The following is a 23,452-nucleotide window of genomic DNA, read 5'->3' as shown; positions in this document are numbered from 1 at the left end:
CCATTGAGGTCTTCCTCAGTGGCGTTCACTTCCTCTCCTTCCTCTCCAAATTCGGCCATGTTGATGGCCTTGCACTCCCCTTTTGGATTTTCTTCTGTATTGCTTGGGAGAGTACTAGGAGGGAGTTCAGTAACTTTCTTGCTCAGCTGTCCCACTTGTGCCTCCAAATTCCTAATGGAGGACCTTGTTTCAGTCATGAAACTTTGAGTGGTTGTGATTAGATCAGAGACCATGGTTGCTAAGTCAGAGTGGTTCTGCTTAGAATTCTCTGTCTGTTGCTAAGAAGATGATGGAAAAGGCTTGCCATTGCTAAACCTGTTTCTTCCACCATTATTGTTGTTGAAACCTTGTTGAGGTCTCTGTTGATCCTTCCATGAGAAATTTGGATGATTTCTCCATGAAGAATTATAGGTGTTTCCATAGGGTTCTCCTAGGTAATTCACCTCTTCCATTGAAGGGTTCTCAGGATCATAGGCTTCTTCTTCAGATGAAGCATCCTTAGTACTGCTTGGTGCATTTTGCATTCCAGACAGACTTTGAGAAATCAAATTGACTTGTTGAGTCAATATCTTGTTCTGAGCCAGAATGGCATTCAGAGTATCAATCTCAAGAACTCCTTTCTTCTGATTAGTCCCATTGTTCACAGGATTCCTTTCAGAAGTGTACATGAATTGGTTATTTGCAACCATTTCAATTAGTTCTTGAGCTTCTATAGGCGTCTTCTTCAGATGAAGAGATCCCCCAGCAGAGCTATCCAAAGACATCTTGGATAGTCCAGAGAGACCATCATAGAAAATACCTATGATGCTCCATTCAGAAAGCATGTCAGAAGGACATTTTCTGATCAATTGTTTGTATCTTTCCCAAGCTTCATAGAGGGATTCTCCATCCTTCTGTCTGAAGGTTTGGACTTCCACTCTAAGCTTACTCAATTTTTGAGGTGGAAAGAACTTTGCCAGGAAGGCATTGACTAGCTTTTCCGATGAGTCCAGGCTTTCTTTAGGTTGTGAGTCCAACCATGTTCTAGCTCTGTCTCTTACAGCAAAAGGGAATAGCATAAGTCTGTAGACCTCAGGGTCAACCCCATTAGTCTTGACAGTGTCACAGATTTACAAGAATTCAGCTAAGAACTGATGAGGATCTTCCAATGGAAGTCCATGGAACTTGCAATTCTGTTGCATTAGAGAAACTAATTGAGGCTTAAGCTCAAAGTTGTTTGCTCCAATGGCAGGGATAGAGATGCTTCTCCCATAGAAGTCGGGAGTAGGTGCAGTAAAGTCACCCAGCACCTTCCTTGCATTGTTTGTATTGTTGTTGTTTTCGGCTGCCATGGGTTCTTCTTCTTTGAAGATTTCTGTTAAGTTCTCTACAGAGAGTTGTGCCTTAGCTTCTCTTAGCTTTCGCTTCAAGGTCCTTTCAGGTTCAGGGTTAGCTTCAACAAGAATGCTTTTGTCTTTGTTCCTGCTCATATGAAAGAGAAGAGAACAAGAAGGTGTGGAATTCTCTATGTCACAGTATAGAGATTCCTTGAGGTGTCAGAGGAAAAGAAAAATAGAAGAAAGAGGTAGAAGAATTCGAACTTAGTCAGATAGAGTTCGAATTGTGCATTGAGGAGGAGTGGTACTCCATAAATAGAAAGATGTGAGAAGAGAGGAAGACATTTTCGAAAATTAAGTGAGATATTTTGAAAACATTTTGAAAAATTGATTGATAATTTTTGAAAACTAAAAGTGGGAAAGAAATCAAGTGATTTTTTTTTGAAAAATATTTTGAAAAAAAATATGATTGAAAACTATTTTTGAAAAAGATGTGATTAAAAAGATTTGATTGAAAAGTTATGGTTTTTTAAAAAGATATGGTTGAAAAGATATAATTTTAAAAACTAATGACTTGCCTAACAAGAAAAGATATGATTCAAACATTAAACCTTTCTCAACAGAAAAGGCAACATACTTGAATTGTTCAATCAAATCATTAATTGTTAGCAAGTATCTTTGAAAAAGGAAAGAAATTGATTTTTGAAAAAGATTTGATTGAAAAGATATGATTTGAAAAATATTTGATTTTGAAAAACTTTGAAAACTTGAAAAAAATTGATTTTGAAAACAAAATCCTCCCCCTTGTGCCATCCTGGCGTTAAACGCCCAGAATGGTGCACATTCTGGCGTTTAACGCCCAATGCACTACCTTTTTGGGCGTTAAACGCCCAACCAGGCACCCTGGCTGGCGTTTAAACGCCAGTCTGTCCTTCTTCACTGGGCGTTTTGAACGCCCAACTTTTTCTGTGTAATTCCTCTGCTGCATGTTCTGAATCTTCAGTTCCCTGTACTATTGACTTGAAAATAGAACCAAGATCAAATAAACAATGCATGCAAGACACCAAACTTAAAATTAGACACTAGACTCAAACAAGAAACATAAAATATTTTTGGTTTTTATGATTTTGAAATTTTTTTGGATTTTTTTTATTTTTCGAAAATTATATGGAAATAGATAACAAAGGTTTCAGAATTCTCAATTTGGATTCCAGGAATCATTGCAATGCTAGTCTAAGACTTCGGTCCAGGAATTAGACATGGCTTCACAGCCAGCCAAGCTTTCAAAGAAAGCTTCGGTCCAAAACACTAGACATGGCCAATGGCCAGCCAAGCCTTAGCAGATCATTGCTCCAATAGCAAGATTGATAGAAATCATCAAGCTCTTGTGATGATCAGTTGAAACCTCGGTCCAATAAGATTAGACATGGCTTCACAGCCAGCCAGATTTCAACAGATCATCCTGAAACTCTAGAACTCATTCTTAAGAATTCTGAAAAATACCTAATCTAAGCAACAAGATGAACCGTCAGTTGTCCATACACGAAACAATCCCCGGCAACGGCGCCAAAAACTTGGTGCACGAAATTGTGATCATCAATGGCGCCATCAACATGGTACGCTCATTGCAATCTCAACTCTCTATCACAACTCCGCACAACTAACCAGCAAGTGCACTGGGTCGTCCAAGTAATAAACCTTATGCGAGTAAGGGTCGATCCCACGGAGATTGTTGGTATGAAGCAAGCTATGGTCATCTTGTAGATCTTAGTCAGGCAGACTCAAATGGGTATAGATGATGAATAAAACATAAAGATAAAGATAGAGATACTTATGTATATCATTGGTAAGAACTTCAGATAAGCGAATGGAGATGCTTGGTCCCTTCCGTCTCTCTGCTTTCCTACTGTCTTCATCCAATCCTTCTTACTCCTTTCCATGGCAAGCTTATGCAAGGGTTTCACCGTTGTCAGTGGCTACCTCCCACCCTCTCAGTGGAAATGTTCAACGCACCCTGTCACGGCACGGCTATCCATCTGTCGGTTCTCGATCAGGCCAGAATAGAATCCAGTGATTCTTTTGCGTCTGTCACTAACGCCCCGCCCTCAGGAGTTTGAAGCACGTCACAGTCATTCAATCATTGAATCCTACTCAGAATACCACAGACAAGGTTAGACCTTCCGGATTCTCTTGAATGCCGCCATCAGTTCTTGCCTATACCACGAAGACTCTGATCTCACGGAATGGCTGGCTCGGTTGTCAGGCGAGCGCTCGGTTGTCAGGCGAGCGCTCGGTTGTCAGGCGATCAACCATGCATCGTGTATCAGGAATCCAAGAGATATTCACCCAATCTAAGGTAGAACGGAGGTGGTTGTCAGTCACACGTTCATAGGTGAGAATGATGATGAGTGTCACGGATCATCACATTCATCAAGTTGAAGAACAAGTGATATCTTGGAACAAGAACAAGTGGAATTGAATAGAAGAACAATAGTAATTGCATTAATACTCGAGGTACAGCAGAGCTCCACACCTTAATCTATGGTGTGTAGAAACTCCACCGTTGAAAATACATAAGAACAAGGTCTAGGCATGGCCGTGAGGCCAGCCTCCCAAAGAGGGTTCAATCATAAAAACATGATCAAAAAGTTCTAAGATTGAAAGATGAAAATACAATAGTAAAAGGTCCTACTTATAGGGAACTAGTAGCCTAAGGATTACAAAGATGAGTAAATGACATAAAAATCCACTTACAGGCCCACTTGGTGTGTGCTTGGGCTGAGCAATGAAGCATTTTTCGTGTAGAGACTCTTTTTGGAGTTAAACGCCAGCTTTGGTGCCAGTTTGGGCGTTTAACTCCCATTCTTGTGCCAGTTCCGGCGTTTAACGCTGGGAATTCTGAGGGTGACTTTGAACGCCGATTTGGGCCATCAAATCTTGGGCAAAGTATGAACTATCATATATTGCTGGAAAGCCCAAGATGTCTACTTTCCAACGCCGTTGAGAGCGCGCCAATTGGGCTTCTGTAGCTCCAGAAAATCCACTTTGAGTGCAGGGAGGTCAGAATCCAACAGCATCTGCAGTCCTTTTCAGTCTCTGAATCAGATTTTTGCTCAGGTCCCTCAATTTCAGCCAGAAAATACCTGAAATCACAGAAAAACACACAAACTCATAGTAAAGTCCAGAAAAGTGAATTTTAACTAAAAACTAATAAAAATATACTAAAAACTAACTAGATCATACTAAAAACATACTAAAAACAATGCCAAAAAGCGTACAAATTATCCGCTCATCAACAACCACTTCCGTTCTACAAGCAAACATGGCTTAAATGTTTATCTCTTGGATTCCTTAATCAGAATCTTTGTGGTATAAGCTAGAATTGATGGCAGCATTCTTGAGATTCCGGAAATTCTAAACCTTGTCTGTGGTATTCCAAGTAGGATTCAAGGATTGAATGACTGTGACGAGCTTCAAACTCGCGATTGTGGGGCGTTAGTGACAGACGCAAAAGAATCACTGGATTCTATTCCGACATGATCGAGAACCGATAGATGAATAGCCGTGCTGTGACAGAGCGCGTTGAACATTTTCACTGAGAGGACGGGACTGTAGCCATTGACAACGGTGATGCCCAACATACAGCTTGCCATGGAAAGGAGTAAGAAGGATTGGATGAAGACAGTAGGAAAGCAGAGAGACGGAAGGGACAAAGCATCTCCATACGCTTATCTGAAATTCTCACCAATGAATTACATAAGTATCTCTATCTTTATTTTATGTTTTATTCATCTTTTAATTATCAATCCTCCATACCATTTGAATCCGCCTGACTGAGATTTACAAGATGACCATAGCTTGCTTCATACCAACAATCTCCGTGGGATCGACCCTTACTCGCGTAAGGTTTATTACTTGGACGACCCAGTGCACTTGCTGGTTAGTTGTGCGAAGTTGTGATAAAGTGTTGAGATTGCAATTGAGCGTACCATGTTGATGGCGCCATTGATGATCACAACTTCGTGCACCAAGTTTTTGGCGCCGTTGTCGGGGATTGTTTGAGTTTGAACAACTGACGGTTCATCTTGTTGCTTAGATTAGGTATTTTTCTTCAGAATTTTTAAGAATGAATTCTAGAGTTTCAAGGTGATGTTTTCATCATCACCAAAGCTGATTGATTCTCATCAATTTAGCTCTTGAATGCAATGACCTGCTGATGCTTGGCTAGCTATGTCTAATCTTTTTAGACTAAAGCTTTAGACTTAACATTGCATGATTCCTGGAATTCTTATTAAAAATTTTGAATCTCTTTATTTTCTTTTTCATATAATTCTCGAAAAAATCCAAAAAATTACAAAATCATAAAAACCAAAAATAATTTTCATGTTTCTTGTTTGAGTCTAGTGTCTAATTTTTAAGTTTGGTGTCAATTGCATGTCTTTATTCTACTAATTTTCGAAAATTACATGCATTATGTTCTTCATTGATCTTCAAGTTGTTCTTGATGATTTTCTTGCTCTGATCTTTAAATTCTCTTGTCTTGAGTGTTTTGTTGTTTCTTATATGCATTCTCAATTTGTTAGTGTCAATAGTATACAAACTTCTAAGTTTGGTGTCTTGCATGCATTGTTTATTTGATTTTAGTTGCATTTTGATTATTCCTCATCATTAAAAATTCAAAAAAAATTTAATTTGTGTCTTTTCAAGTCAATAATACAGAGAATTGAAGATTCAGAACATACAGCAGAGGAATTACACAGAAAAAGCTGGGCGTTCAAAACGCCCAGTGAAGAAGGAAAACTGGCGTTTAAACGCCAGCCAGGGTACCTGGCTGGGCGTTTAACGCCCAAAAGGGTAGCATTTTGGGCGTTAAACTCCAGAATGTATACCATTCTGGGTGTTTAACGCCAGAATGGCACAAGAGGGAAGATTTTGTTTTTAATTCAAATTTTTTTCAAGTTTTCATAATTTTTCAAAATCAAATCTTTTTCAATTCATATCTTTTCAATCATATATTTTCAAAATCAATTTCTTTCCATTTTCAAAAATACTTACTAACAATTAATGATTTGATTCAACATTTCAAGTATGTTGCCTTTTCTGTTGAGAAAGGTTTAATGTCTGAATCATATCTTTTAAATTTCTTGTTAGACAAGTCATTAATTTTAAAAATCAAATCTCTTTAAATTATTTTTCAATCATATCTTTTTAATCACATCCTTTTTTCAAAATTAATTTTTCAATCATATCTTTTTTATTTCTAATTTCAAAATCTTTTTTTTTTCAGAATCACTTAATTTCTTTCCCAATCTTAGTTTTCGAAATTCATTCATCAAATTTTCAAAATTTCTTTTAATTATTTAAAAATCTTTTACTTTAATTTCAAAAATTCTTCCCCTCTTCTCTCATCCTTCTATTTATGGACTAACACTCCTCCTCAATGCACAATTCGAACCCTATCTCTCTTGATAAGTTCGAATTCTTCTACATCCTCCTTCTATTCTTCTTTTCCTTTGACATCTCAAGGAATCTCTATACTGTGACATAGAGGATTCCATATTTTCTTGTTCTCTTCTCTTTCATATGAGCAGGAGCAAAGACAAAAGCATTCTTGTTGAGGCTGACCCTGAACCTGAAAGGACCTTGAAGTGAAAGCTAAGAGAAGCTAAAGCACTACTCTCTGTAGAGGACCTAACAGAAATCTTCAAACAAGAAGAAGACATGGCAGCCGAAAACAACAACAATGCCAATAATGCAAGGAAGGTGCTGGGTGACTTTACTGCACCTACTCCCGACTTCTATGGGAGAAGCATCTCTATCCCTGCCATTGGAGCAAACAACTTTGAGCTTAAGCCTCAATTAGTTTCTCTAATGCAACAGAATTGCAAGTTCCATGGACTTCCATTGGAAGATCCTCATCAGTTTTTAGCTGAATTCTTGCAAATCTGTGACACTGTCAAGACCAATGGGGTTGACCCTGAGGCCTACAGACTTATGCTATTCCCTTTTGCTGTAAGAGACAGAGCTAGGATATGGTTGGACTCACAACCTAAAGAAAGCATGAACTCTTGGGAAAAGCTAGTCAATGCCTTCTTGGCAAAGTTCTTTCCACCTCAAAAACTGAGTAAGCTTAGAGTGGAAGTCCAAACCTTCAGACAGAAGGAAGGTGAATCCCTCTATGAAGCTTGGGAAAGATACAAATAATTGATCAGAAAGTGTCCCTCTGACATGCTTTCTGAATGGAGCATCATAGGTATCTTCTATGATAGTCTGTCTGAACTGTCCAAGATGTCATTGGACAGCTCTGCTGGAGGATCTCTTCATCTGAAGAAGACGCCTGCAGAAGCTCAAGAACTCATTGAAATGGTTGCAAATAACCAATTCATGTACACTTTTGAAAGGAATCCTGTGAACAATGGGACGAATTAGAAGAAAGGAGTTCTTGAGATTGATACTCTGAATGCCATATTGGCTCAGAACAAAATATTGACTCAGCAAGTCAATATGATTTCTCAAAGTCTGTCTGGAATGCAAGCTGCACCAGGCAGTACTAAGGACGCTTCATCTAAAGAAGAAGCTTATGATCCTGAGAACCCTTCAATGGAAGAGGTGAATTACATGGGAGAACCCTATGGAAACACCTATAATCCTTTATGGAGAAATCATCCAAATCTCTCATGGAAGGATCAACAGAGACCTCAACAAGGTTTTAACAACAATAATGGTGGAAAAAACAGGTTTGGCAATGGCAAGCCTTTTCCATCATCTTCTCAGCAACAGACAGAGAATTCTAAGCAGAACCACTCTGACTTAGCAACCATGGTCTCTGATCTAATCAAAATCACTCAAAGTTTTATGACTGAAACAAGGTCCTCCATTAGAAACTTGGAAGCACAAGTGGGTCAGCTGAGTAAGAAAGTTACTGAACTCCCTCCTAGTACTCTTCCAAGCAATACAGAAGAGAATCCAAAAGGAGAGTGTAAGGCCATCAACATGGCCGAATTTGGAGAGGAGAAAGAGGCAGTGAGCGCCACTGAGGAAAACCTCAATGAATGTCCACTGGCCTCCAATGAGTTCCCTAATGAGGAACCATGGGAATCTGAGGCTCACACTGAGACCATAGAGATTCCATTGGATTTACTTCTGCCATTCATGAGCTCTGATGAGTATTCTTCCTCTGAAGAGGATGAAGATGTTACTGAAGAGCAAGTTGCTAAGTACCTAGGAGCAATCATGAAGCTAAATGATAAGTTATTTGGTAATGAGACTTGGGAGGATGAACCTCCTTTGCTCACCAAAGAACGGATGACTTGACTAGGCAGAGATTACCTCAAAAGAGACAGGATCCTGGGAAGTTCTCAATACCTTGTACATTAGGCACCATGACCTTCGAGAAGGCTCTGTGTGACCTAGAGTCAAGCATAAACCTCATGCCTCTCTCTGTAATGGAGAAGCTAGGGATCTTTGAGGTACAAGCTGCAAGAATCTCATTAGAGATGGCAGACAATTCAAGAAAACAAGCTTATGGACTTGTAGAGGATGTTCTGGTAAAGATTGAAGACCATTACATCCCTGCTGATTTCATAGTCCTAGAGACTGGGAAGTGCATGGATGAATCCATCATCCTTGGCAGACCCTTCCTAGCCACAGCAAAGGCTGTGATTGATGTTGACAGAGGAGAATTGATCATTCAAGTGAATGAAGAATCCTTTGTGTTTAAGGCTCAAGGATATCCCTCTATAACCATGGAGAGGAAGCATGAAGAGCTTCTCTCAAAAGAGTTAAACAGAGCCCCCACAGTCAAACTCTAAGTTTGGTGTTGGGAGACCACAACCAACTTCTAAGTTTGGTGTTGAACCCCCACAGTCAAACTCTAAGTTTGGTGTTGGGAGGTTCCAACATTGCTCTGAGTATCTGTGAGGCTCCATGAGAGCCCATTGTCAAGCTACTGACATTAAAGAAGCGCTTATTGGGAGGCAACCCAATGTTATATTTATCTATTTTCCTTTGTTATTTTATGTTTTTTATAGGTTGATGATCATGGGAAGTCACAAAATCAATTGAAAAAGCAAAAACAGAATGAAAAACAGAATGAAAAATAGCACACCCTGGAGGAAAAACTTGCTGGCGTTTAAATGCCAGTAAGGGCAGCAAATGGGCGTTTAACGCCCAGTCTGGCACCATTCTGGGCGTTTAACGCCAAAAAGGGGCACCAGACTGGCGTTTAACGCTAGAAAGGGGCACCAGACTGGCGTTTAACGCCAGGAATGGGCACCAAGCTGGCGTTAAATGCCAGAAATGGGCACCAGCCCGGCGTTTAACGCCAGGATTGGCAGAAGGAGCATTTTTGCTCGCCACTTGGTGCAGGGATGAATTATCCTTGACACCTCAGGATCTGTGGACCCCACAGGATCCCCACCTACCCCACCACTCTCTCTCTTCTTCACCCATTCACCAATCACCTCAATACCTCTTCCCCAAAAACCCCTCACCTATCAAATTCCACCATTCTCTTCACCACTCACATCCATCTTTCATAAAATCCCACCTACCCCACCATCCAAATTTAACCCACTTTCCTTCCCAAACCCACCCATACATGACCGAACCCTAACCCTCTCCCCACCCCTATATAAACCCATCTTCACCCCCTCATTTTCACACATCATACACACTACTTCTCTCCCTTGGCCGAAACACAAAGCCCCCCTCCATCTCCTCTTTTTCTTCTTCTTCCACTCTCTTATTTCTTCTTTTGCTCGAGGACGAGCAAACCTTCTAAGTTTGGTGTGGTAAAAGCGTTGTTTTTTGTTTTTTCATAACCATTTATGGCACCTAAGGCCGGAGAAACCTCTAGAAAGAGGAAAGGGAAGGCAAAAGCTTCTACCTCCGAGTCATGGGAGATGGAGAGATTCATCTCAAGTGTGCATCAAGACCACTTCTATGAAGTTGTGGCCAAAAAAAGGTCAACTTTAATCAAAGGTTGGACCAAGTCCTCATGGATATCTGTGTGGAAGGAGCTCAATGCAAACAGAAGATCCCACTTATGGACATGAGCATGAGGAAATTCCTCATCATGAAATCCCTGAGATGCCTCAAGGGATGCACTTTCCTCCACAAAACTATTGGGAGCAAATCAACACCTCCCTAGGAGAATTGAGTTCCAACATGGGACAACTAAGGGTGGAGCACCAATAACATTCCATCCTCCTCCATGAAATTAGAGAAGATCAAAGAATCATGAGAGAGGAGCAACAAAGGCAAGGAAGAGACATTGAGGAGCTCAAGCACTCCATAAGATCTTCAAGAGGAAGAACAAGCCGCCATCACTAAGGTGGAACCGTTCTTTAATCTCCTTGTTCTTTATTTTTCTGTTTTTTTCGAAAATTATTCTTCATGTTTTATTTATGTTTGTGTCTTATGATCATTAATGTCTTAGTGTCTATACCTTAAAGTTATGAATGTCCTATGAATCCATTACCTTTCTTAAATGAAAAATATTCTTAATTGAAAAAGAGAAGAATTGCATGAATTTTGAATTTTATAACAGATTAATTATTTTTGATGTGGTGGCAATACTTTGACTTCTGAATGTATGCTTGAACAGTGCATATGTCTTTTGAATTTGTTATTCATGAATGTTGGCTCTTGAAAGAATGATGAAAAAATGAGACATGTTACTGAAGATCTGAAAAATCATAAAAATGATTCTTGAAGTAAGAAAAAGCAGTGAATACAAAGAAAAAAGAGAGAGAGATTATGTGCGAAAAAAAAGGGAGAGAAAGCAAGCAGAAAAAGCCAATAGCCCTTTAAACCAAAAGGCAAGGGTAAAAATAAAGTCGTGATCCAAGGCTAAAAGAGTGTGCTTAAGAACCCTGGACACCTCTAATTGGGGACTCTAGCAAAGCTGAGTCACAATCTGAAAAGGTTTACCCAGTTATGTGTCTGTGGCATGTATGTATCCGGTGGTAATACTGGAAGACAGAGTGCTTTGGGCCACAGCCAAGACTCATAAAGTAGCTGTGTTCAAGAATCATCATACTTAACTAGGAGAATCAATAACACTATCTGGATTCCGAGTTCCTAGAGAAGCCAATCATTCTGAATTTCAAAGGATAAAGTGAGATGTGATGTGCGGAAAACGATCCGACATAAAACTCACCGGCAAGTGTATCGGGTCGCATCAAGTAATAATAACTCACATGAGTGAGGTCGATCCCACAGGGATTGAAGGATTGAGCAATTTTAGTTTAGTGGTTGATTTAGTCAAGCGAATCAAGTATTGGTTGAGTGTTTTGTATCCAACAGCAATTAAACAACAGGAAATGTAAAGGGGGAAGGGAAGAATTGCAGAAATTAAAAGGAACTGAAAGTAAAAGGACTGAATCTTAAAGAACAAGAAATTAAATGACTGAAACTTAAAGTGCAAGAAATGTAAATTGCAGTAACTTAAAGTGCAAGAAATATAAATTGCTTGAATGAAAAAAGGGTTTGAGGATTGGGATTTCAGAATTTAAACAATGGAAATTAAAGTGCAGCAAGTAATAAAGCAGAAGATGAATTAGAAATACCTAAAATTCAAACAGAGAATGGAAAGGGATGGCAGCAGAGGTTCACAGAAGAACCAAAAGGAAAATGTGATCTCAGGACTCCAGAGACTAGATAGCAAAGTCTAGATCTCAATTGCCTTCCCAGATCCAAATTCCCAAAGCAATTAATAAGAAATTGAAGAAGAAGCAGTAAAGGGAATGTAACTGAACTCAATTATGCAGAAGAGAAATTAAAGAGCTCTTGAGTGGAGATTGAGACAGAATTTCCTCAATTCTTAACACCCAAGACTCAAACAAGAAAAATAAAAATGCTCAAGCAAGAACCAGGAAGAAGATAGATCAATTCTCCTCCCTAATTCTCTGAAATCTCAGTTCCTAGCTCTCAATGAAATCTCCAAAATTCAAAAGAAGGTTCCAAATTCAAAAGTAAAGTAAAAGGTCCTAATTACATCAAACTAGCTCCTATTTATACACTTTCTATTCTTGGATCTTGAGATTTGGATGGGCTTTTGATTTGGTGAAGAAAATGAATTAAATTGGATTTTTAATTCAATTTGTAGCCCAAAACAATTTGCTTCCAGGAGGCTGCCCTGCCATTGTGGAGGGCAGGGCAGAAAATGATGCATCTGGCCCATTGGTGCGTGCGTGTGATGCGTTGGTGCGTGCAGGACGCTGCCCTGCCCTTGCGGAGGGCAGGGCAGAACTTTTTGGCGCGCCAGAATGGTGCCTGTGCGTGCTGCTGGTGCTGCCGAGTGATGTCTTGGTGCGCCAGTTTGGTGCGCTGGCCGTGCCACAACAAAATGCTGCCCTGCCCTTGCGGAGGGCAGGGCAATGTCTCCAAATTGAAGTCCCGTGTTCGATCCCTGTGTGACGCGCACGCTACCTCTTTTCTTTGATTTTCTTGGCACCAAAGTAAGGCTTAGTTTCTTGTTTCCTCATGGTTCCGTGTTCGATCCTTGTGGCAAGCAATGGTGAACTTTTTCTTTGAATTTCTCCCCTTGGTGAGCCCGATACTGCCCTTGAGGAGGGCAGGGCAATGTTTTGTTCTTATTGATTCATGGCACCAATTTGTGCTCTGCCCTTGTCGTGGGCAGGGCAGAGTTGCCTCTCAAGCCTTGTTTCCTTATGTTGCCCTCCTAGAGGGCAGTGTGCCCTTGTGGAGGGCAATGCTTGCACTCCTCCTTTATGCGCCACGCCTTTTTCTCCTTGGGCCACGCTTTCTTAAGCCACGCTTCCTCTTTTCTTCTTTTCTTCACCTACAATAAACCAAAACAACCACTCAAAGTATCACTAAATTCACAAGGCTTATAAATCAATTAAAAATCAATTAAATTCAGCTTAAACCTTATGAGTTAACATTAATTTCATGGTGGTTGTTTGATTTAAGAATAAATGACCATTTCTACCCATGAGAGATGAAAACGCTGACATTCGTACCCATGATAGCCGGAAACTAGACTTGTACCCATGAGAGATGCTGTCCGTGTGACAAAAGTGCCCCGCCTTGGATTTGAGATTGGTTCGTGCCTTTCCGAACCTACGTGGCACTCCCAACCTCCCATCATCATCATCTTCATCTTCTTCACCATCACCATCTTCATCTTCTTCACCATCACCATCACCATAACCTCCATAACCTCCATCACCATCACCTCAGCACCGCCACAACCACCTCCCTTCACCACAACCTCCGGCAACAACCCACACCGTCGCGCCCCTTTCTCTTCTTCTTCCCCTCTTCTCACCTCCGCCAGAAACCACAGCGCCAGCTCTTCCTCTCCACCAAAACAGCAAAATTTTCAAACACCATGAATCAAAACACACCTAAATCCACTAACATACATTTCTAACTAACCAAATTAAGCAAAATGAACTAAAAACAATACAATGAAAGAAACAGAACTCAGGAAAAAACGCAGGGGATGGAAAATTATTCTTCTGCAATTGTTCCACACAGCCTCCAAAATTAGAACTCCATGGAGCTCAAACTCCACTCATCAATGGCGTCACTGGGACCGTTCCCCGCAAATTAAACACCGTCATCTCATCCCATTCCAAATTCCCACACTTCTCTCCTCTGAAGCCCTCCAATTGCTCTCTCCCTTCCACTCCTCTATGCTCCTACGCCGTTCCCGATTCCAAGACCCCCCCCCACCAACAGCAACAAGGTCCAACCCCGCCGTAAAAACGCCACCCCCACAGGTCGTTTCGCTCAAAAGACCCAAACTTCATGGAAGGAGAATCTCCCCAGAGAACCAAAACTCAAACTTGATAATACTCATAATATGATCGACCAGAACTGACAAAACTTGCTGAAGCTTTGGAACTCATGGGTCAAAGTTCTGTTGCTGATTATGGTGTTTTTCTCGCCATGTTGAATTTGTGCAAGGGTACGAGGTCGCTTGAGTATGGGAAAATGGTTCATGAGTTCTTGAGAAGATCGAGGTTTCGAGGGGAGGTTGAATTGAACAATAGGTTGATTGGAATGTATGAAAAATGTGGTAACATGAATATTGCACTCAAGGTGTTTGATCGAATGCCAGAGAGAAACATGAGTTCTTGGCACTTGATGATCATTGGATACACTGAAAATAGAGCTGGTGATGATGCTTTGTTGGTTTTTCAGGAGATGAAGGAGGCAGGGATACGGCCTGAGAGTGAAATTTTTGCATTGGTTTTGGCTGCGTGTGTAAGGGAAGAAGCTGTAGAGGAAGATTATTACACTTTGAATCAATGAAGGAGTATGGAATTGTTCCCACCATGGAGCATTACATGGAGGTCATTAACATTCTGGGTAATGCCGGTCAGTTGAATGAAGCTGAGGAGTTCATTGAGAGTAAGCCATTTCAGCGAAGGGTTTGAGTGGCCAGAGGAGGAGCTGGCGCTGTGGTTTCTGGGCTTAGTGGAGGTGAGAAGAGGGGAAGAAGAAGAAAAAGGGGCGCGGCGGTGTGGGTTGTCGCCGGAGGTTGTGGTGAAGGGAGGTGGCTGTGGCGGTGTTGAGGTGATGGTGATGGAGGTTATGGAGGTTATGGTGATGGTGATGGTGATGGTGAAGAAGATGAAGATGGTGACGGTGAAGAAGATGAAGATGATGATGGTGGGAGGTTGGCTCAGATTGGGGGGAGGGTTTGGGAGTGCCACGTAGGTTCGGAAAGGCACGAACCAAGCTCAAATCCAAGGCGGGGCACTTTTGTCACACGGACAGCATCTCTCATGGGTACAAGGTTAGTTTCGAACTATCATGGGTACAAATGTCAGCGTTTTCATCTCTCATGGGTACAAATGGTCATTTATTCTTGATTTAAAGAAGTTATGCATTTTCACTCCAAATTACTTACTTAGGATGCAAGAAAGTGCATAAATGCTAATAAAACAAGTGAAATTAGCTTGAAAAATGGGTATATGATGACCAGTCATCACAACACCAAACTTAAATCTTGCTTGTCCCCAAGCAAGCATCAAAACTAAGAGAAAATGAAATGAATAAGAAAAGAAAACATATCCTTATTAGGCAAATAGCAGAACTTGATTTATGGAGTCTTTATGCAGACAATGATAACTCAATTATTGTTGCTGTTACATAATATACATCTTTCCTCAAAGGCTTGCTAAACTTGCTGTTATAAGGTTTATTCTTTCTTTGCTCCCTTGCTAACTTTTCTTTTCTCATGTTGCTTATCAAGCTTATTATTCTTGAAGGCTTGGTGTCTAATGTTGTAGTAGTAGCCTTTGGCTTTATTTTTCACTCAACATCTTCCACCACAGACACATGGCTCACTACTTCTTCCTAGGATCATTGATGCCCAGCATCTCTTTGGATAACTAAATGTTCTGTATCTAGGTTGCTCTTTATTGTGGACTTTTAATTGGTCATCCCAAATCAGTTGATCTAAGTGACCAGGTTTTAAAATACCCCTTAGAATTTACTTATCCAAGCATATCCTAGTACAAGAACACCACAGGCATGTGTCCTAGGGTCCAAGCTATTGGTGTCCAGCCTTTATTCTTTGTTTTTCTTGCCACATTGGCTTTTTCTTCTTCCTTTTCTTTCTGTTTTTGTTCCCACGGGCTTTTTCTTTTATTGATAAGAATCTTTGTAACAGCAAGCTAACTTTCACTTAAATGAAAATGATATTATGCAACAATTATTTCATGAGTTATGCATTTAATCAAACATATATACCACCATTAACTTCCATTCTACTTATGCAACATTGGATATTTACTTTTCAATTCAAACAATTCTCTTTTATTCAAGCATATGGGAAACAAAACAAAAATTCAGCTAGGTGATGAATGACAAGCATTATGCAGATTAGCATTCTTAATCAAGCAATTTCACTTGCAACTAAATAAACACTTTAGCAGGATATATAATGGTTCCCATGTTCAAAACAATACACAGCAGCAAGGATTAAGTTCAGATACAACCTTTGAAGTTGCAGACCTTTGATTCTTCCTTCTGTTGTGTTTTCTTTGAGTTAAGATGCACAAAATCTTTAATTGTTGACTCATTTCCTGCATAATTCTCAAAGTTGCTTGCTTCTCAAGCCCTTAAGTGTATGCTTAGTATGCATAGATTGAGTGTGGCTCTTGGATTTATTTTGGTGTGGGAACACCAAACTTAATTGTTTGCCACTGTCTCAGATGCAACAAGTTAACCATATTTGAAACCCTGTGTCCTTGCTAAAGGTTATGGAATCAAAGCTAGAAAGCAGTTAAATAGTTGAATAATTTGTCTGATTGCTTGGAGCTATCATTGTGCAGGAAGTGAGAATGTGCTTTTAAGTGAGATTTTTGGTGGAACACCAAACTTAGAATCCTTCATTCTCCCTTAAATTGTTTTGGTGTGCAACACCAAACTTAGCTCCTTGCAATGCATACCAATTATTCAACATTTTTATTGAAAAAGCTATGAAAAGAAAACTACCTCAGGTTGGGTTGCCTCCCAACAAGCGCTCTTTTATTGTCACTAGCTTGACATCTTCCATTCTACTGATCATGAAAGTTGAAAATCACAGTGCCTTAGCTTGTCTTTCTTCACTGTGAACTTCCTTCCGGTTTCTTCTTTGATGACCTCTATGAATTCCTGTGGAAGGATCTTAGTCACAATGTAGTGATCAGACAACTGTGGGGACACCTTCATGGTTTGAATGTTGATCATCACTCTATCCCCTAGTGAAAATTTTCCAGTGGGGATTTTCTGCTTTTCTTTAATTCTATCCTCTGTTTCTCCTTGAAAGAATTTCTTGTTGTGTTTTTCTTGGCTGGTACTTTCTTTGTCCAAGGTTTTCCCACTTTCCTCTATGATCCTTTTCCATCCCTCCTTCTTTGTGGCATCTTCATCATTAGTTGGCTTGTCTTCAGTGGTTCTGAGGAAAGTATTTGTTTTCTTCTCACCCATTTCTGCAAAGTACTTCACCAGTTGAGCTATCTGCTCCTCAATTCCTCTGATTGACATCTCTTGGTTCCTTGTTATCTCCTCTTGGTGTTTCATCATTCTTTCTATTAAGATCTCCAAGTTCGTGATCCTTTGAGAGTCTTGTGAGATTGGTCGGTTATGAGATGTTAGAGGTTGGAAGGGTGGGTGTGGTGGTGGTCTGTAGTAGTTGTTGTTACCATGATGGTGTTTTTGCTGGTTTGTGAAGTTGGGGTTGTTGTAATTGAAGTTCCTTGGTTCGTGATTTTGGTACTCAGTCCTTCTCCAGTTGGAATGAGTCTGGAAGTGTATGTTTTGTGAGTATTGGCTTTGATTGGCATTGGTGGATGGATGATGTTGGTTGTTTGTGACTGTGGAATCGCCCTGGTTGAAACTTCCTTGTTCTTGATGTCGGGACTCCCCCATTCTTAGATAAGAATGGGGTCTCCATGGTGGAAATTTGGCATTCACTGCAACAGACTGCAGGCAATCAACTTTTCCATCCCTCAGCCCCATGTGTTGCTGTGTTTGATGGTGCATTTGGTTGTTCAGGTTCATGGATGCCTTCATTCCTTCAAGTTTCATCACTTCTTTTTCTGAAATTGCATTCTGTGGTTTCTCGCATGAGTGTTGGTTGATGACTCCTTGGTCATTGAAATTTGCAATTCCTTGGGCAGTTGTTGTTGCTTTGAGTAAGCCATCTGAGAAGTAATCCACTGCTTTTCTTGTTTCTGGGGTTAGTCCTTCATAAAAAGCTCGGAAACCCACTTTATCAGTTGGTTTCTTGTATCTTTCCTAGGCCTTGAAGAGTGGTTCTTCTTCCCCTTGTGTGAATAGATGTTCCTCCTCTTTCAGCTGGGTGATCTATCTGGATGAGGAGAATTTGGCCAGGAATTTAGTGACCAAATCATCCCAACTAGTGATACTTCCTTGGGGAAAAGTTTCAAAATATTGTGCAGCTTCACCCTTTAATGAGAAAGGGAATAATAGGACCTTATAAGTGTCATGATCTGGACCATCAGTTTTGACAGCATTACAAGTCCTCAGAAAAGTGGATATGTGCTGCTGAGGATCTTCCAATGGATTTCCGTCATAAGAACAATTGTTTTTGATGAGTGTAATAAGTGGTGGCTTCATGTCATGATACCCTTTGTTTGTAGAAACTTGATTTCCTGTGATATGCAAATAATCAGGGGGAACAAACAGCAGCACGCTTGAGAATTGAGTGCAATTAGTTGAGATAAACTATTAGTGAGTTGATAGAGGCAATTTCTCAAACAATTAGTGTGTTAGTTAAAATTAAAGAAAAAGTGCTTGATCTAGACCTCCACTTCACTTAATTATTGTCAATCTATTTCAATCCCCGGCAACGGCGCCAAAAACTTGATGTGCGGAAAACGATCTGACACAAAACTCACCGGCAAGTGTACCGGGTCGCATCAAGTAATAATAACTCACATGAGTGAGGTCGATCCCACAGGGATTGAAGGATTGAGCAATTTTAGTTTAGTGGTTGATTTAGTCAAGCGAATCAAGTATTGGTTGAGTGTTTTGTATCCAACAGCAATTAAACAACAGGAAATGTAAAGGGGGAAGGGAAGAATTGCAGAAATTAAAAGGAACTGAAAGTAAAAGGACTGAATCTTAAAGAACAAGAAATTAAATGACTGAAACTTAAAGTGCAAGAAATGTAAATTGCAGTAACTTATAGTGCAAGAAATATAAATTGCTTGAATGAAAAAGGGGTTTGAGGATTGGGATTTCAGAATTTAAACAATGGAAATTAAAGTGCAGCAAGTAATAAAGCAGAAGATGAATTAGAAATACTTAAAATTCAAACAGAGAATGGAAAGGGATGGCAGCAGAGGTTCACAGAAGAACCAAAAGGAAAATGTGATCTCAGGACTCCAGAGACTAGATAGCAAAGTCTAGATCTCAATTGCCTTCCCAGATCCAAATTCCTAAAGCAATTAACAAGAAATTGAAGAAGAAGCAGTAAAGGGAATGTAACTGAACTCAATTATGCAGAAGAGAAATTAAAGAGCTCTTGAGTGGAGATTGAGACAGAATTTCCTCAATTCTTAACACCCAAGACTCAAACAAGAAAAATAAAAATGCTCAAGCAAGAACCAGGAAGAAGATAGATCAATTCTCCTCCCCAATTCTTTGAAATCTCAGTTCCTAGCTCTCAATGAAATCTCCAAAATTCAAAAGAAGGTTCCAAATTCAAAAGTAAAGTAAAAGGTCCTAATTACATCAAACTAGCTCCTATTTATACACTTTCTATTCTTGGATCTTGAGATTTGGATGGGCTTTTGATTTGGTGAAGAAAATGAATTAAATTGGATTTTTAATTCAATTTGTAGCCCAAAACAATTTGCTTCCAGGAGGCTGCCCTGCCATTGTGGAGGGCAGGGCAGAAAATGATGCATCTGGCCCATTGGTGAGTGCGTGTGATGCGTTAGTGCGTGCAGGACGCTGCCCTGCCCTTGTGGAGGGCAGGGCAGAACTTTTTGGCGCGCCAGAATGGTGCCTGTGCGTGCTGCTGGTGCTGCCGAGTGATGTCTTGGTGCGCCAGTTTGGTGCGCTGGCCGTGCCACAACAAAATGTTGCCCTGCCCTTGCGGAGGGCAAGGCAATGTCTCCAAATTGAAGTCCCATGTTCGATCCCTGTGTGACGCGCACGCTACCTCTTTTCTTTGATTTTCTTGGCACCAAAGTAAGGCTTAGTTTCTTGTTTCCTCATGGTTCCGTGTTTGATCCTTGTGGCAAGCAATGGTGAACTTTTTCTTTGAATTTCTCCCCTTGGTGAGCCCGATACTGCCCTTGAGGAGGGCAGGGCAATGTTTTGTTCTTCTTGATTCATGGCACCAATTTGTGCTCTGCCCTTGTCGTGGGCAGGGCAGAGTTGCCTCTCAAGCCTTGTTTCCTTATGTTGCCCTCCTAGAGGGCAGTGTGCCCTTGTGGAGGGCAATGCTTGCACTCCTCCTTTATGCGCCACGCCTTTTTCTCCTTGGGCCACGCTTTCTTAAGCCACGCTTCCTCTTTTCTTTTTTTCTTCACCTACAATAAACCAAAACAACCACTCAAAGTATCACTAAATTCACAAGGCTTATAAATCAATTAAAAATCAATTAAATTCAGCTTAAACCTTATGAGTTAACATTAATTTCATGGTGGTTGTTTGATTTAAAGAAGTTATGCATTTTCACTCCAAATTACTTACTTAGGATGCAAGAAAGTGCATAAATGCTAATAAAACAAGTGAAATTAGCTTGAAAAATGGGTATATGATGACCAGTCATCAAGATGCCAAAACTGTTCAGAGGCAAAAAGCTAAAAGCCCCGCTCATCTAATTAATACTGATCTTCATAGATATTTTTGGAATTCATTGCATATTCTCTTCTTTTTATCTTATTTGATTTTCAGTTGCTTGGGGACAAGCAACAATTTAAGTTTGGTGTTGTGATGAGCGGATAATTTATACGCTTTTTGGCATTGTTTTTTGTATGTTTTTAGTATGTTTTAGTTAGTTTTTATTATATTTTTATTAGTTTTTAGTTAAAATTCACTTTTCTGGTTTTTACTATGAGTTTGTGTGTTTTTCTGTGATTTTAGGTATTTTCTGGCTGAAATTGAGGGACCTAAGCAAAAATCTGATTCAGAGGCTGAAAAGGACTGCAGATGCTGTTGGATTCTGACCTCCCTGCACTTGAAGTGGATTTTCTGGAGCTACAGAAACCTAATTGGCGCGCTTTTAATTGCATTGGAAAGTAGACATCCTGGGCTTTCCAGCAATGTATAATAGTCCAAACTTTGCCCGAGATTTGATGGCCCAAATAGGCGTTCCAAGTCAGCTCAAGAATTCTGGCATTTAACGCCGGAACTGGCACAAGAATGGGAGTTAAACGCCCAAACTGGCACAAAAGCTGGCGTTTAACTCCAAGAAAAGTCTCTACACATGAAAGCTTCAATGCTCAGCCCAAGCACACACCAAGTGGGCCCGGAAGTGGATTTTTATGTCATTTACTCATCTTTGTAAACCCTAAGCTACTAGTTCTCTACAAATAGGACCTTTTGCTATTGTATTTTCATCTTTGGATCACTTTAGATCTTTTGATAATCTTTGGACGTCTAGTTCTTAGATCATGGGGGCTGGCCTCTCGCCCATGCCTAGACCTTGTTCTTATGTATTTTCAACGGTGGAGTTTCTACACACCATAGATTAAGGTGTGGAGCTCTGCTGTACCTCGAGTATTAATGCAATTACTATTGTTCTTCTATTCAATTCAGCTTATTCTTGTTCTAAGATATTCATCCGTACCCAAGAACATGATGAATGTGATTATTATGTGACGCTCATCATCATTCTCACTTGTGAACGCGTGCCTGACAACCACTTCCGTTCTACAAGCAAACAAGGCTTGAATGTTTATCTCTTGGATTCCTTAATCAGAATCTTTGTGGTATAAGCTAGAATTGATGGCGGCATTCTTGAGAATCCGGAAAGTCTAAACCTTGTCTGTGGTATTCCGAGTGAGATTCAAGGATTGAATGTCTGTGACGAGCTTCAAACTCGCGATTGTGGGGCGTTAGTGACAGACGCAAAAGAATCACTGGATTCTATTCCGACATGATCGAGAACCGACAGATGAATAGCCGTGCTGTGACAGAGCGCATTGAACATTTTCACTGAGAGGATGGGACTGTAGCCATTGACAACGGTGATGCCTAACATACAGCTTGCCATGGAAAGGAGTAAGAAGGATTGGATGAAGACAGTAGGAAAGCAGAGAGACGGAAGGGACAAAGCATCTCCATACGCTTATCTGAAATTCTCACCAATGAATTACATAAGTATCTCTATCTTTATTTTATGTTTTATTCATCTTTTAATTATCAATCCTCCATAACCATTTGAATCCGCCTGACTGAGATTTACAAGATGACCATAGCTTGCTTCATACCAACAATCTCCGTGGGATCGACCCTTACTCGCGTAAGGTTTATTACTTGGACGACCCAGTGCACTTGCTGGTTAGTTGTGCGAAGTTATGATAAAGAGTTGAGATTGCAATTGAGCGTACCATGTTGATGGCGCCATTGATGATCACAACTTCGTGCACCAATCTCCATACACTTATCTGAATTTCCACCAATGTTCTACATAAGTATTTCTATCTTTATTTTATGTTTTATTTATTATTGCTTTTGAAAACTTCATAATCATTTGAATCAGCCTAACTGAGATCTACAAGATGACCATAGCTTGCTTCATACCAACAATCTCCGTGGGATCGACTCTTACTCACATAAGGTTTATTACTTGGACGACCCAGTGCACTTGCTGGTTAGTTGTGCGGAGTTGTGAGGAAAGTGCTGAGTTAGTAGATGCGCATACCAAGTTGAATGCCATTGTTTGAGATCACAATTTCGTGCACCAGCCACTACATAAAATTGATTGTTTGCATCATGTGCTACTGTTGAAAGTAGTTGTCCTCCGTGGTATGTTTTCAGAAAAGTCCATCTTAATAGATTAATTGTCTACATTCATTCTTAAACCCTTGCTTTCATTTAACAAAGGATATTTATCAAAAATAAGGGGGATTGTGTGATAGGAATCACATCTAGTCTTGCTGTCGATCAGGAATTACTCTTAATGATCTCGAAGGCATACTCCCTAAGCTTCCCATACGGCTCCTTTTCGTTTTTTATAATGCTCTTTTTAGCCTCTTTCACTGTCCTATAAACCATCTTCGGGTGTACCACCAAGTCAAACTCTTCTATGAAAAAGTCAATTGTCTTATTAGTTGTGATATGAAGTTGAGTAGTGGTGCACGAAATTGCAATCACACTTTTGCAACTCCGCACAACTAACCAGCAAGTGCACTGGGTCGTCCAAGTAATACCTTGCGTGAGCAAGGGTCGATCCCACGGAGATTGTCAGCTTGAAGCAAGCTATGGTTATCTTGTAAATCTTAGTCAGGATATCAGAAATTATCAGGATTGATTGTAAAAAGCAAAAGAACATGAAATGGTTACTTGTATTGCAGTAATGGAGAATAGGCTGGGGTTTTGGAGATGCTCCATCTTCAGAATCTCTGCTTTCCTACTGTCTTCTTCATCAAACACGCAAGGCTCCTTCCATGGCAAGCTGTATGTAGGGT

At 40.3% G+C, this 23,452-nt stretch overlaps 1 protein-coding gene and 2 non-coding genes across 3 annotated transcripts; 2 read left to right on the top strand and 1 right to left on the bottom strand.

The window, feature by feature from the left end:
- Positions 1 to 818: 818 nt before the first annotated feature.
- Positions 819 to 926, top strand: LOC130978783 (small nucleolar RNA R71). The gene has a single exon (XR_009086398.1). It is a non-coding gene; the product is annotated as a small nucleolar RNA R71 (small nucleolar RNA).
- A 6,516-nt stretch (positions 927 to 7,442) lies between these two features.
- Positions 7,443 to 7,550, bottom strand: LOC130978248 (small nucleolar RNA R71). The gene has a single exon (XR_009085902.1). It is a non-coding gene; the product is annotated as a small nucleolar RNA R71 (small nucleolar RNA).
- A 6,645-nt stretch (positions 7,551 to 14,195) lies between these two features.
- LOC130973380 (pentatricopeptide repeat-containing protein At2g15690, mitochondrial-like) lies at positions 14,196 to 14,603 on the top strand. Its single transcript, XM_057897867.1, has one exon. The coding sequence runs from the start codon at positions 14,196 to 14,198 to the stop codon at positions 14,601 to 14,603; it is 408 nt and encodes a 135-aa protein (XP_057753850.1).
- Positions 14,604 to 23,452: the final 8,849 nt, after the last annotated feature.

This window comes from Arachis stenosperma, chromosome 4 (genome assembly GCF_014773155.1).
Source record: "Arachis stenosperma cultivar V10309 chromosome 4, arast.V10309.gnm1.PFL2, whole genome shotgun sequence".
In the NCBI taxonomy this organism is placed as follows: domain Eukaryota; kingdom Viridiplantae; phylum Streptophyta; class Magnoliopsida; order Fabales; family Fabaceae; genus Arachis; species Arachis stenosperma.
Note: the sequence above shows the minus strand (reverse complement) of the source record. Positions and strands in the feature narration are given on the sequence as shown.

Coding starts and splice junctions, on each gene's coding strand:
- LOC130973380 (XM_057897867.1), top strand. CDS start 14,196: ATGGGTCAAAGTTCTGTTGCTGATTATGGTGTTTTTCTCGCCATGTTG.